At 56.6% G+C, this 13,494-nt stretch overlaps 1 protein-coding gene across 1 annotated transcript; it reads left to right on the top strand.

The window, feature by feature from the left end:
• The first annotated feature begins 10,118 nt into the window (after positions 1-10,118).
• TMEM121 (transmembrane protein 121) lies at positions 10,119-11,550 on the top strand. The gene has a single exon (XM_068545747.1). It carries the CDS (start codon positions 10,178-10,180, stop codon positions 11,132-11,134), a length of 957 nt encoding a protein of 318 aa, XP_068401848.1. The 5' UTR covers positions 10,119-10,177; the 3' UTR covers positions 11,135-11,550.
• The last annotated feature ends 1,944 nt before the right edge of the window (positions 11,551-13,494 follow it).

Here is a 13,494-nt window from a genome sequence, read left to right as displayed (position 1 = left end):
TGTAAGGTGGATTCTTTACCACTGGACCACCAGGGAAGTCCCAACTCTTTATAGCTTTTAGAAAGTTTCCTTCCGCTCTTATTTTCCTAGGAGCTTTTTTAGAATCATCACTATTAAGTGCTTTGTCTTTATTAATCAAGACAATCATATGATTTTCTCCTTTACTTTATTGTAATGAATTACATTATATTAACACATCAACACCCTTTCCCAAGTCAGACCATCCTTGCATTCCTGTGAGAAGTCCTATTTGATCATGATACTATAACTTTTAAATATACAGTTGGTTTTGGTTAGCTAAAATTTTATTTAGAACATTCATATCTATGCTTGAAGTGAAACAGGTCTATAATTTTCTTCTTTTTTTTCTTCATATTTTCCTTATTATGTTTTGGAATCAAGATTACATTGGCCTCATCACAGCCTTTGCCACCTATTTTCTGGAAAAACTTGTTAAGGTAGGAATTAACTGTTCCTTGAAACTTGAATTTTACAGAGCAAAAGTTTTTGATTTTGATGAAGTCCAGTTTATCAATTTATTGTTTATGGATTGTGCTTTTGGTGTCATGTTTGTTTGTTTGTTTTTGACCAGCACCAGGTCATGAAGATTTCCTTTTACATTACCTTCTAAAAGTTTTATAGTTTTACATTTAGGTATATGATCCATTTTGAGTTAATTTTTGTATGGGATTTGAGGTTTAGGTTGAGGGTTTTTGTTTTTGTTTGCATATGGATGTCCAATTTAGTGAAAGTACTATCCCTTCTCTGTTGAATCACCTTCACACCTTAGTTAGAGCTAATTGGTCACATTCAACAAACAAGGAATAGAGAGGAACTTCCTCAACCTGATGAAAGGAATCTACCCAAACTCCACAGTTGACGTAATACTTAATGGTGAAATATTGAAAGCTTTCCCCCAAGATCAGGAACAAGGCAAGGATGTTTACTGTTGTCTCTTCTATTCAACATTATTTTGGAGGTTCCAGCCAGGGCAATTAAGCAAGTAAAAAAAAAAAAAAAAAAATGCATCCAGGTTGGAAATGAAGAAGTAGAACTATATTTGCAGATGACAAGAACTTGTATATAGAAAATCCTGAGGAATCCACAAAAAAATATTAGGACTAATAAATGAGTTCAGCAAGGCTGCAGGATACAAGATCAATATGCAAAAGTCCATTGTATTTCTATGCACTAGCAGTGAATAATCCAAAAATGAAGTTAAGAAAAACAATTTCACTTACAACAGCATCAAAAAGAATAAACTAGGAATAAATTTAACCAAATGTTGGGTAAAACTTGTGCTCTGAATACTACAAAACACAGGTGAAAGAAATTAAAGAAGGTCTAAATAAATGGAAAAGACATCTTATGTTTATCACCAAATTGATCTATAGATTCAATGCAGCCCCTATCAAAACCTCAGACGGCTTTTTTCAAAAGTGACGAACTGATCCTAAAATCATATGGAAATGCAAGGGATACAGAATAGCCAAAACAATCTCAAAAAAGAAGAACATAGTTGGAGGATTCACACTTCTCAATTTCAAAACTTACTACAAGCTACAGTGATCAAGACAGTGTGCAGTTATAAAGCAGAAAGTAACGCACCATTGTAAAGCAATTATACTCCAATAAAGATGTTAAAAAAAAAAAAAGAATCTGCCTGCCAATGCAGGGGACACGGGTTCGAGCCCTGGTCCAGGAAGATCTCACATGCCACAGAGCAGCTAAGCCCGTGTGCCACAACTACTGAGCCTGTGCTCTAGAGCCCACGAGCCACAACTACTGAGCCCACGTACCACAACTACTGAAGCCCGCGTGCCTGGAGCCCGTGCTCCGCAACAAGAGAAGCCACCGCAATGAGAAGCCCACGCACCGCAACCAAGAGTAGCCCCCGCTCGCCGCAACTAGAGAAAGCCCGCGCACAGCAACGAAGACCCAACACAGCCAAAAATAAATAAATAAATTTATATTAAAAAAAATAATAAAGTAGCACACCCCACCCGAAGCATTCTTTATCACATTCATACCTCCTAAAATTATGTATAAAATTATTATTTGAAAAAAAAAAAGACAGTGTGCGGGACTTCCCTGGTAGTCCAGTGACTGAGACTCTGCGCTCCCAATGCAGGGGGCCCGGGTTCAATCCCTGGTCAGGGAACTAGACCCCACATGCCGCAACTAAGAGTTTGCATGCCGCAACTAAAGATCCTGTGTGCCGCAACTAAGACCTGGCGCAGCCAAAATAAATAAATAAATATAAAAAAAGAAAAGACAGTGTGGTACTGTAATAAGAGTAGACGTATAGACCAATGGAACAGAATTGAGAATCCAGAAATAAACCCTTACATTTATGGTCAATTGATTTTTGAAAGGGTGCTAAGACAATTCAGTGGGAAAGGGAAGTCTTTTCAACAAATGGTACTGGGACAACTGGATATGCAAAAGAATGAAATTTTTATATGCAAAAGAATTAAACTGGATCCTGTATTAGTTTCCTAGGGCTGCTGTAATAAATGACCACAAACTGGATGGCTTATAATAGAAATTTGTTCTCTCACAGTTCTGCAGGCTAGAAGTCTGAGATCACGGTGTTGGCGGGGGTGGTTCCTTCTGGGTACTCTGAGTGAGAATTTGCTCCTGCTCCTGGTGGTGGCCAGCAATCCTTGGCATTCCTTGGTTTGCAGCTGCGTCACTCCAAGAGCTGCCTCTGTCATCACATGATCGTCTTTCCTCTGTGTATGTGTCTGTGTCTTCAAATCTCTCTTTCCTTATAAGGACACTAGTCATTGGATTTAGGGCCCACCCTACTCCAATATGACCTCAATTTAAGTTGATTACATCTGCAAAGACTATTTCCAAATAAGATCCCACTCACAGGTACTGGGACTTCAGCATATCTTTTGGGGCACCATAATTTAACCCATAACAGATCCCTTTCTTACAGCATACATAAAATTTAACTAAAAGTGGATCATAGACCTAAATGTAAAACCTAAACCTATAAAACTCTTAGAAGAAAACATGGGGGAAAATCTTTATGACTAGGGTTAGGCAAAACCTTCTTAGATACGATACCAAAAGCACAAGCAACAAAAGATGAGATAGATGAACTGGACTTCATCAAAAGGTTTTTTTTTTTAAATATTTATTTATTTATTTACTTTGGCTGCGCTGGGTCTTGGTTGCGGTACGTGGGATCTTCGTTGCGGCATATGTCATCAGAAGTTTTTAAGCTTCAGAGGACACCATCAAAAAAATTGAAAAGACACCCCACAGAATTGGAGAAAATATTTTCAAATTACATATCTGGTAAGGGACTTGTATCCAAAACCTAAAAAGAATTCCTTCCTACAACTCAACAATAAAAGGACCATAATGCAATGGAAAAATGTGTAAAGAATTTGAACAGACATCTTCCGCATATAAATCCTGTATGTGTCTTGTTAGATTTATACCCAAGTATTTAATTTTGGGGGGAGCTAAAGTAAATATTATTGCTTTAAAAATTTTGGTTTTCAGTTGTTTGCTTCCAGTAGAAGCAGGATTGAAGTTGTTTTGACCTTGTATCCTGCAACCTTGCTAACCTCACTTATTAGTACTCAGATTTTTTTTTTGGTAGAACTTTTGGGATTTTCTACATAGACTTTCATGCCATCTACGAATAGAGAGAGTCTTATTTCTTCCCTTCTATTCTGCTATGTCATTTATTTGGTTTTCTTATTTTATTGCATTGGCTAGGACTGCCAGTACAATAGCGAATAGTAATGGATAGAGTGGACATCTTTGCCTTGTTTCTGATCTTAGGGCAAAACACCCAGTCCTTCATTATTAACTATCGTGTTAGTTGTAGTTTTGTTTTGTCTCTTTTTTTTTTCTTTTTAGATACCCTTTATTAAATTCAGTAAAATTTCTCCTATTTCTAGTTTGCTGAGAGTATTTATCATGGATGGACATTGAATTCTGTCAAATGCTTTCTATGCATGAATTGATATGATCACATGGTTTCTTCTTTAGATTATTAATATGGTGGATCACACTGATTTATTTTCGCATGTTGAACCAGTCTTGTTTTCCTGAGATAACCTCCCTTTGGTTGTGGTATTTCTTTGTTTTTATTTTTTATGTTGCTTGCTTCTATCTGCTAATATTTTGTTGAGAATATTTGTGACGTGATGGCATTGGATTTTCTTTTCCCTTGTGGGTTGGATTTTCCTGGCTCTTCATATGTAGAGTAATTTTGGATTGTATTCTGCACATTCAAACGTTACGTTATGAATATCTGGTCTTGTTTAAATCCTATTGAGAATGGTGATATTTTTGTTTTAGCATGCAATCAACCCAGTTGGGTTCAGGCAGAAAATTCCAAATAGCCTTCTGTGGGTAGTGGTTTCAATGTCAGTTCTGTTTTCAAAGCCTTTGCAGTGTTATTTGAATCCGTCCTGTGTGGGCACTGCCCAGTGGCCAGCGTGGGACTTGTGCAGTGCTCTGTCCTGTATTTCAGTTCTCGGACTCAGGGTGACAATTAGGATCGGACCCGGGCACACACGGCTTGGGGTTGAGCCCAGAAGTCATGAACAACTTCATGGGTTGCCTTCTGGAGCCCCTTCTCCGGCATGTCTCCGTTACTTTCTGGCTCGCTGGGGCTCCCCTTTCCAGCCCTCTGGCAGAACTTGGGGGCTTTAGTCACCCCACCCTCCTGCACATTCCCCCTGACTGTGCCTACATCTTGAGAAAGAGAGAAGGGCCTGGCTCTCCCCGTCCGCTCAAGGCAACTGGGTCCCACCGTCTGGGACCACGTCTCCTCTGACTGGAGAGGAGGGTCTTCTCCCTAAAAAGGTGCCTGTGAGCCCCGATGCCTTGACTGCAGCCTGGGTGGAGGTGGGATTGCCCAGGGGCCCCAAAGCAGCAAACAGAACCCCCCCCTCCCAATCTCTCTTCTCCCAGTCTCTCTTCTTTCCCTCCCTGAGCCAGAATTAGGGGGCCCCTCCTGGAGCTCTCTGTCCCTGTCATGCCCCCATGTCTGGCTTCTGGACCAGGCAGAGTCCAGCCTGGGGATATGGGGGGAAGATCCAGAAACTCACCACCAGGTTGGTGCTGCTTCACATTCTGGTTCTCCCCCCAGTCTGCCTGTTACTGCTCAGCCCTCAGTACCTCATGCATTACCTTCTTTTTATAGCTGCACTCAGCGAATGAGACAGGGTTTATCCCATCTCACCCAAAATGGAACCCAGGAGACGTAAAAGAAAAAGACAACAGGGACTTCTCTGGCGATCCAGTGGTTAAGATTCTGCGCTCCCACTGCCAAGGGCCTGGGTTCAATCCCTGGTCAGGGAACTAAGATCCCACAAGCCGTGTGGCGCCTCCCCCCCAAAAAAAATGTGTGTGTGTGTGTGTGTGTGTGTGTATATATATATATATATATATGTATATGTATGTGTGTGTGTATGTGTATATATATATATATATATATATATATATATATATATATATATATATAGATCCTTGGTCTCGATTTGGCAACTCTCACTGTCCTGCCACATTTGGTTTCTCTTTATTGAAGTGAGTGTGCGTGTAGAAATAAATGTACATTGTATTGTGGACCATTTAGGGTAAACTACAGGTGACCTGACAATTCACCCAGTCACTTCCTCACACATCGCTCCAGAAGGACGGTCTCCTGGGGGGCGGTCCTCACACAGAGACCCCCTCGGCGATCCCACACGCCACCCTCCTCAGTGCGTGTTTGCACCCCTGCCTCCCTCCCAATAGGACACTTGTGATGACAATGGCCCACCTGATAATCTATCTGGATGATCCCAGATCTCCAGGCCCTTAATTTAATGACATCCTCCAGAGGGAGCCAGCCCACGTCCCAAGGGCTCTGGGCCTGGCGCCAACGGGGTGGACACACAAATAGGGGGATTGAGAGGCAAGAACTGGGTGCCGGGGTGGCGATGAGGTTTGTGGTGTTTAGAGCACTGACTCAGGCAAGCAGGACGGGGGTTAAAGATTGGGCCTTCCCAGCAGCCCTTGGGTGAGGTGGGGAGGGCAGAGGGAGGGAGGAGATGGGCAGGGTCGCCTGGGGGGCAGCCCCTCCCTGAGAGCGGAGGGTGGAGGGAGGGAGCAGGCCGTGTGGGCTGTGGTGTGGGCTCAGGGGGCCCTGGAGGTGCTTCTGGCCCTCCTCTGCCTCCTGGGCCTGCTAGGGTGGTTGTGCCAGGCGGTTGCTGGTGGTGCCCGCTGGCCAGACGGAACCTGCGCTCCCTGGGCCTCCTCCCCGCCTCCCTCCATGCTGCAGGAAGTGGCCTTGCTACCCAGGCCCTTTGTCCCTGGAGACCTCCCTGGGGAAGGTAAACCATCCCTGGGTCTGGGGCCCCTCCCTGGGCACAGAGGCAGCTCTAGGGTCCTGACTACACTTCTTCCAGTGAGAGCAAGTGTGTGAGTGGCTATGGGGGCTGGTATCCCCCAGTGAGAGCAAGTGTGTGAGTGGCTATGGGGGCTGGTATCCCCCAGTGAGGGCAAGTGTGTGAGTGGCTATGGGGGCTGGTGTCCCCCAGTGAGGGCAAGTGTGTGAGTGGCTATGGGGGCTGGTGTCCCCCAGTGAGGGCAAGTGTGTGAGTGGCTATGGGGGCTGGTGTCCCCCAGTGAGGGCAAGTGTGTGAGTGGCTATGGGGGCTGGTGTCCCCCAGTGAGGGCAAGTGTGTGAGTGGCTATGGGGGCTGGTGTCCCCCAGTCAACCATCCTGAGGGCCCAGCCCAAGAGCATCTCGGCACCTCACGTGTGCCTCTATGGACGGCCCAGGGCGGCGGCCTGCTGTCCTCACTCCCTGCGGGCCCCGGTGCACCGCTGGCCGGCCCCCTGTGCTGATGGAGGGCGGCGGATCCCATCGCCTGCACAGACCCGGCCACCTGGGTGGAAGCAGGCACATGCGGGGCCTCGGTGCAAGCCGACCCGGTGCGAGGGATCCGGGGTGTCCCTTCACCCTCTGACCTGGTCTCCTCCTGTCAGAGGCAGCAGGCAGGCAGCCGGTGCGGTCCCCTCCTCCATCCTGGGGTGGGCATGGCTGGCATGTTGGGGGCGGTGCTCAGTGAGGGCAGGGTGGGGACTCCGGTGGGGGGAAGGAAGCCTGAGCCTCCACACCCTAGCATGCTCCCTGGGTGGCTGGAGAAGAGGATGAGGGCTGCCCAGTGGCCCTGCTCTCCGCCCTCAGATAAGAACCGGGAAGGCTGGAGAAACCCAGGATGCAGGGCTTCTCTGGGACGCGGCGCCGTGTCCCCAAACGAGGTCCCCGGGGGGCCACCTGCAGATAGTCGGCGGGCAGCCCGGCCCCCACGTCGGGGCCAGCTCCGCGGGTAAGGCACAGGGTCCCGCAGGCCGCCTGTCGCAGGCGATCGGGGTCACCCTGGTGGGCGGCCCGGGTACGGGCTGCCATGGAATTTCAGGACGTGAGCGGAACTGAGGCGCCCGCGGGGCGATTCTCCGGCTGTTGGGTGAGGACGGTGGAGAGGAGACTTCCCGGGCTTGCGCGTGGACCCTGGGGGCGTCAGGCTGCCCAGTGCCTCAGGTCCCGGGGGCCGCTGCTGCGCAGTGCCGTCGCCCTGGCAACCGGCGCTGCGGAGGGGGCGGGGGCGCGGGGACCCCCATCGCCGTCAGGCGGGCACAGGCGGCTGGGAGCGCGGGGCGGGGCCTCAGGCCGGGGGCGGGGCGCGCGCGCGGGCTCCGGGCGCAGCTGAGCGCAGAAGAGCGCGGCCTCGGCCCCGCGCATCTACAGGCTCCGCGGAGCCGACCCCGGCGCGGCGCAGCATCTGGCCGGCGGCGGGTAAGGGAGGGCAGGGCGCGCGGGCAGGGTGCGCGGGCTGGGGCTCCCGGTGAACCCCGACTCCCCGGCCGCAGGGGCGGCGGGATGCAGGGGCGGCGCTGCAGGGGTGAGGCCTGGCGGGGGAGCGGGCGGTGGGGTCAGAGGAGCTGAGACGCAGCCTGCGGGGAGCGGCCCAACCCCTTCACCGCCCTCTGTCCGATCGGGCTGGGGCCGCGGGAGGGCGGCCCTTTTCTCTCCCCCTGCCACCAATGTGGGCACTGAGGGACGGTAGGGGCGGGAGGGCGTGTGAGGCGCCGGGGAGGAGGCGGGCAGCGAAGGGCCCGGAGGCTCCGGAGTCTGTGAGGTCCGGGCAGTGGGGCGTGCAGGAGGCACCGGGCCGGGCCCGGGACGGCCAGGGCCGCAGGGCCAGTCCCCAGGGAGAGGCCCGGCAGGGTGTGGGGGAGGGGTGGCCAGGCCCTGGCGCTGGCTGCCTGGGGCAGGGGCCGGGGCTCCCTCTGTGACGGGGTCTGTCCCGGCACCCTCAGCCCTCCGCGCATGTTTGATGAGTGAGTGAGCCGTGGTATGGGTAGGGAGGAAGGGGTTAGCGGTGCAGCGGCTGTTTGGCTAGTTGGCCAAGGGCTGGGATGAAGGAAATTCCCAGGCCGCTGCTGCAGCCATAGGAGGCCCAGGTGTGTGTGTGTGTGTGTGTGTGTGTGTGTGTGTGTGTGTGGCAGGGGGGCTTCGTGGGTCAAGCGTGTCCACCCAGTGGGGGTGGACACGGGGTGGGTGTGTGAGTGGGGAGCAGGAGCTCATGAAAGTGTGGAGGCAGGGGCATAATAGGCCGATGACCCTCCCGAAGCACCTACTACTCGACGCGTCCGAGCTCAGAGTGGTTGGGGGTCCTGGATGTGGCGGCAGGGACCCCTGGGAGGTGGGTGCTGGGTGGGGCAGCACTGCAGTGAGGGCAGGGGTGGAGGTGCCGACTTGGAAGGGGACCTCCTTCCCCAGGCAGTGGGGGCTGCGGTATCACCAGGGGCAGGCTGGGCACTGGCTCCACAGTCACACGTGACATTAAATTTTATGTCCTTGTCTAGACAGGGCAGTAGACAGAGCCCTGGGGCCAGGGGTGCTGTGGGAGGGGCAGGAGGGATGGGGAGCCTGGCTGGGAGTGAGCCTGCAAGTGACTTTCGCGTGGGTGAGGGCGCAGGGCCTCCATCGTCCCCCAGGTGTCAGCGGGCACAGGTGTGGCGACCCGCAGCCCGCGGCGGGACTCTGGCCAGCACAGCCATGACAGCCAGTGCCAGGGGTGTGAGAGGGGCGCAGGGGGCCATGGAACCCAGAGCAGGTCCAGGTGGGCGTTAGCGGAGGGCAGGCTTCCTGAGATTGCCCCCAAGGGCAGGGGGCAGGGAGTGGCAGGGCCCCCCCCCCCCCTTCATGGTGAGCAGGGCAGCGTGGACGAGCTGGCGCCGGGGCTGGGGGGATGTACACGGCAGGAGACGCAGCCAGGGCAGTAGGGAGCCACGGTGGGAGCAGGGCAGAGACTGGTCCACACGCCCTGTGAACGGTGGACGGGAGGGGAGACTGAGTCTGCCCAGGCAGGGAGGGAAGATGCAGGGGCTGCGAGGCAGGGGTTGGGAGGCACGGAGAGGCTTTTGGGATGGAATCCGCAGGCCTTGGATGACTCTCAGTCCTGGATCAGGAAACCTGTCCAGAGCTCCGGCTCCTCCGGCCTTCCCTGAGCGCGCAGAGCGGAGAGCGCAGGCCCGCCTCCCGCCCAGTGCGGCGCCGGGAGCGAGGACGCCCGAGCTCCCGCGGGAACGGCCACGGGACGGAACCCTGGGCCTGCGGCGCAGGCCGCCAGAGCCGGAGGGACGGCGGCGTGGGCCCAGCAGGGACAAACCTCCGGGTCCCCGGGGACGCGCGCGCGGCGGGGAGAAGCCACTTCCGTTCCATTTCCTCCCCGGCGGTGGCGGGAACGAGGTCTCGGGTCTCAGGTGGGGCTGCGGCGCCCCCTGGAGGCCCCGCTCTGGCTCGCGGCCCCCCGTGCGCACACGGGCGCGTGCGTGCGGCCGAGGCCCGGGGCCCCGAGCGGGGAGAGCGCCCCTCGCGGGAAGCACGTCGCCGGGGTGGCAGAGGCCGCCCCCTCCGCATCCTGACTCTATCTGCTCTGATCTCCTCAGATTCTGAGCTCGCCAGCCGGGAGCAGCGGCGCCCTCGGGGCGGCTGGACGGGCCCCGCGCCATGCCCGAGGGCTGAGCGCCGCCGCCGCCGCCGCCGCCGCCGCCGCCGCCGCCGCCGCCGCCGCCGCCGCCGCCGCAGGGCCTCGTCCCGCCTAGCGTGGGGCCGCGCGCGCCCAGGTCGGGGCCCCGGCGGCCGACCATGGTGCTGCCGCCCCCGGACCGGCGCCACGTGTGCCTGACCACGCTGGTGGTCGTGGGCAGCATGGCGGTCATGGACGCGTACCTGGTGGAGCAGAGCCAGGGCCCGCGCAAGATCGGCGTGTGCATCGTCGTGCTGGTGGGCGACGTGTGCTTCCTGCTGGTGCTGCGCTACGTGGCCGTGTGGGTAGGCGCCGAGGTGCGCACGGCCAAGCGCGGCTACGCCATGATTCTCTGGTTCCTCTACATCTTCGTGCTGGAGATCAAGCTCTACTTCATCTTCCAGAACTACAAGGCGGCGCGGCGCGGCGCGGCCGACCCGGTGGCGCGCAAGGCGCTGACGCTGCTGCTGTCGGTGTGCGTGCCCGGCCTCTTCCTGCTGCTCGTGGCGCTCGACCGCATGGAGTACGTGCGCACCTTCCGCAAGCGCGAGGACCTGCGCGGCCGCCTCTTCTGGGTGGCGCTGGACCTGCTGGACCTGTTGGACATGCAGGCCAACCTGTGGGAGCCGCCGCGCACCGGGCTGCCCCTGTGGGCCGAGGGCCTCACCTTCTTCTACTGCTACATGCTGCTGCTGGTGCTGCCGTGCGTGGCGCTCAGCGAGGTCAGCATGCAGGGCGAGCACATCGCGCCGCAGAAGATGATGCTCTACCCGGGGCTCAGCCTCGCCACCGTCAACGTGGTGGCCGTGCTGGCGCGCGCCGCCAACATGGCTCTGTTCCGCGACAGCCGCGTCTCGGCCATCTTCGTGGGCAAGAACGTGGTGGCGCTCGCCACCAAGGCCTGCACCTTCCTGGAGTACCGCCGCCAGGTGCGCGACTTCCCGCCGCCCGCGCTGGCTCTGGAGCTGCAGCCCCCAGCCCCCCAGCGCAACTCGGTGCCGCCGCACGCGCCGCTGCACGGCCAGCCGGGCCGCCCGCACGGGCCCTCGCCCACGCGAGACGCCCTGGACACGTGACAGGGGCCGCCGCGGGGCGCTGAGACGCGCGGCGGCAGGCGCGCGGTTTGCATGGGATGGGGTGGGGGCGGGCTCCCAACGGGGCCAGGTGCGGAGAGTGCCCGAACCCCGGGGGCCCCCCCGGCCGCTTCTTCATCTCAGGAATCCTTCGGACCACGGACCTCAGCCCCTGCTCGGCCAGTCCGCCCAGCGTGGGCGCCGCTGTGTACGGCCCGAGCCAGAGCGGGAAGGGTCCCACCGCCGCCTCCTGGGGGCCTGGGTGGGAAGGGAGGACAGAGTGGGCGGAGGTCTGGTCCCCTGGGGTCCCTGGGTGGGGGCCTCTGGCTCAGAGTTTGGGACTAAGGAGGCCTCTGTCATTTTAAAGACTCTTGTTTACAGTTTTGTATGGAACGTGGCACTGCTCTGCCTGTTTGATGCGTCCAGTGTCCAGTCTCTTGATAGCCGCGGAGGGGCGTCTGAGGGGCGGGGTGCGAGCGAGCGACGGTGGGCGGCTGAGCCAGTCCACTTCTGTCCTGTCCTGGTCTCTCTGGGCAGTCAGACGGGGACGGCAGGGAGGACCCGTGGGAGAGTGGGTCTCGGGGGTCCTAGGCTTCCGCTCCCTCTGCCGGCGGTCTGTTTTGGGTTCCTGCCACTTCCCGGAGGAGCCCCTTGCTGGCCCTTGGGTCTCCCACTAGCGATGGGGCCGTTGCTGTGGGGTTGGCTTGGCTGTGAGGCCCCGTGTCCCGGTGTCAGAGGCGGGAACTTGTCGCACTCCTCCCAGGGCAGAGAGGACGGCTCTGGGCTCACGGAGCCGCAAGCTCACCTGTCCTCCTGGGCCTCAGCGCTGGTCCGCGCCTCCCACCTCTGCCTCCACTGGCCTCCGCGGCCCTGCAGCGCCAGGGACACTGGTCCTGACTTGGTTTAATGGGCCATGTGCCCTGCCCCCCGACTCTGAGGACCTCCGAATGAGGCCCAGGCCGGCGCCCACCGTTTTCATGCCCGGCGCCGTCGTCTGGCTCGTGGCCCGAGGTGTCTGCCCTCTGGGTTTGCCTTGGGAACAAGATGGGGACGTCCCAGCCTGCCCTTCCCTGGCTTCCTGAGGTGGCCTGTGATGGCCAGAAGTGACAGCAGTGCCACCCAGCTGGTCCCCGTGTGTCATCCCGTCACTCATCAGCTCACAGCTCCTGTCATCTCAAAAACAGCATCCAAATTCGGGAAGGAGAGGGCGGGGGCTCCTCCTTTCGGGCTTCCCCTCTTGGTAGGAAGTCCCTCTCAGAAGCCCCCAGCGTGCGCCCCTCCGGGGCCCTGGGCCAGAACTGGTTCCGTGACGGCCGTGTTCTGAGGGCCGGCCTTGGGGGTGGGGTACCTGCCTCGTTGGGTCTGGGGTCTGACAGCCCGGGATGCCAGCGGGAGACCAGGCCCCTGGGTTTGAGGCCGAGGACCTTGCCCTCCTCCCCAGAGTGAGGGGCCTCCGCGTCCCCCTTCCTCCTCCTGGAATGCGGGCTCAGATGCACCTCACCTGCCGTGGTGGCACCAGGCAGAGTCCGCCCCTGCACGACGCAGCTCGGTCCCTCAAGACGAAAACACATTCGAACTCCTGACCCGTCTTCTTCCGTTCCAAAGCACGTTCACTTTTTCTGTAGGAAAATAGCTTCATCATAGTAAAAACCCAACTTGGCAAAATTGAACTCCCTCGTATTAAGTAATAGCTAAACTTCACATCATCCGATTCATTTTGTCCAGTAACGCGGTGGAGACCCAGTTAGTGACAAGCCCAGAACAGAAGCCACCACCGTCATCGCCCCTGTTAGGATGGCCGCCACATTGTCTGCTCTCTGGGGACCCTTTTGCCGATGGCCCAGGTGGAGGAGGGATGGGACACCGCAGTGTTGCACGGCCTCTCGTGGCTGAAGTGTGAGTGGCTTAATCTGTGGCAAAAACAAGGTAACTGCCGGTTCACCGGAGAAAGACCAAGGAAAAGGCCCCTCAGTCAGAGGGTCTGAGGCTGGGCGCTGCCCGAGGGGTTCAGACTGGCGGTGGGGGCTCAGCTGTGTCAGCTGGGTCAGCACGCAGGGCGCCCGGGGCAGACGTCTCCCAGGGAGACAGCTGGAGGTGGGGTCGCACCAGGGGGCTGAGAGCGGAACGGCAGCGGTTCGGAGGGGGTGCAGTGGTCAGGGAGGGTTCTGTGGAGAGACAGAGCCAGTGGGAGAGATACGGAACAGAAGAGACCCTTTACGAGGGGTTGGCTCACGCAACCGTGGAGGCCGAGCGGGCCCACGACCTGCCAGCTGCGGGCTGGGGACCAGGAGAACGGCGCTGTCGTTCAGTCTGAGTCCGAAGGTCCATGAAGCAGGAGTGCGGATGTCCGAGGGCAGGAGAGG

The sequence above is a fragment of the Eschrichtius robustus genome, chromosome 1 (genome assembly GCF_028021215.1).
Source record: "Eschrichtius robustus isolate mEscRob2 chromosome 1, mEscRob2.pri, whole genome shotgun sequence".
In the NCBI taxonomy this organism is placed as follows: domain Eukaryota; kingdom Metazoa; phylum Chordata; class Mammalia; order Artiodactyla; family Eschrichtiidae; genus Eschrichtius; species Eschrichtius robustus.
The sequence above is the reverse complement of the archived record's forward strand: the minus strand, read 5'-3'. Positions and strand labels throughout refer to the sequence as shown.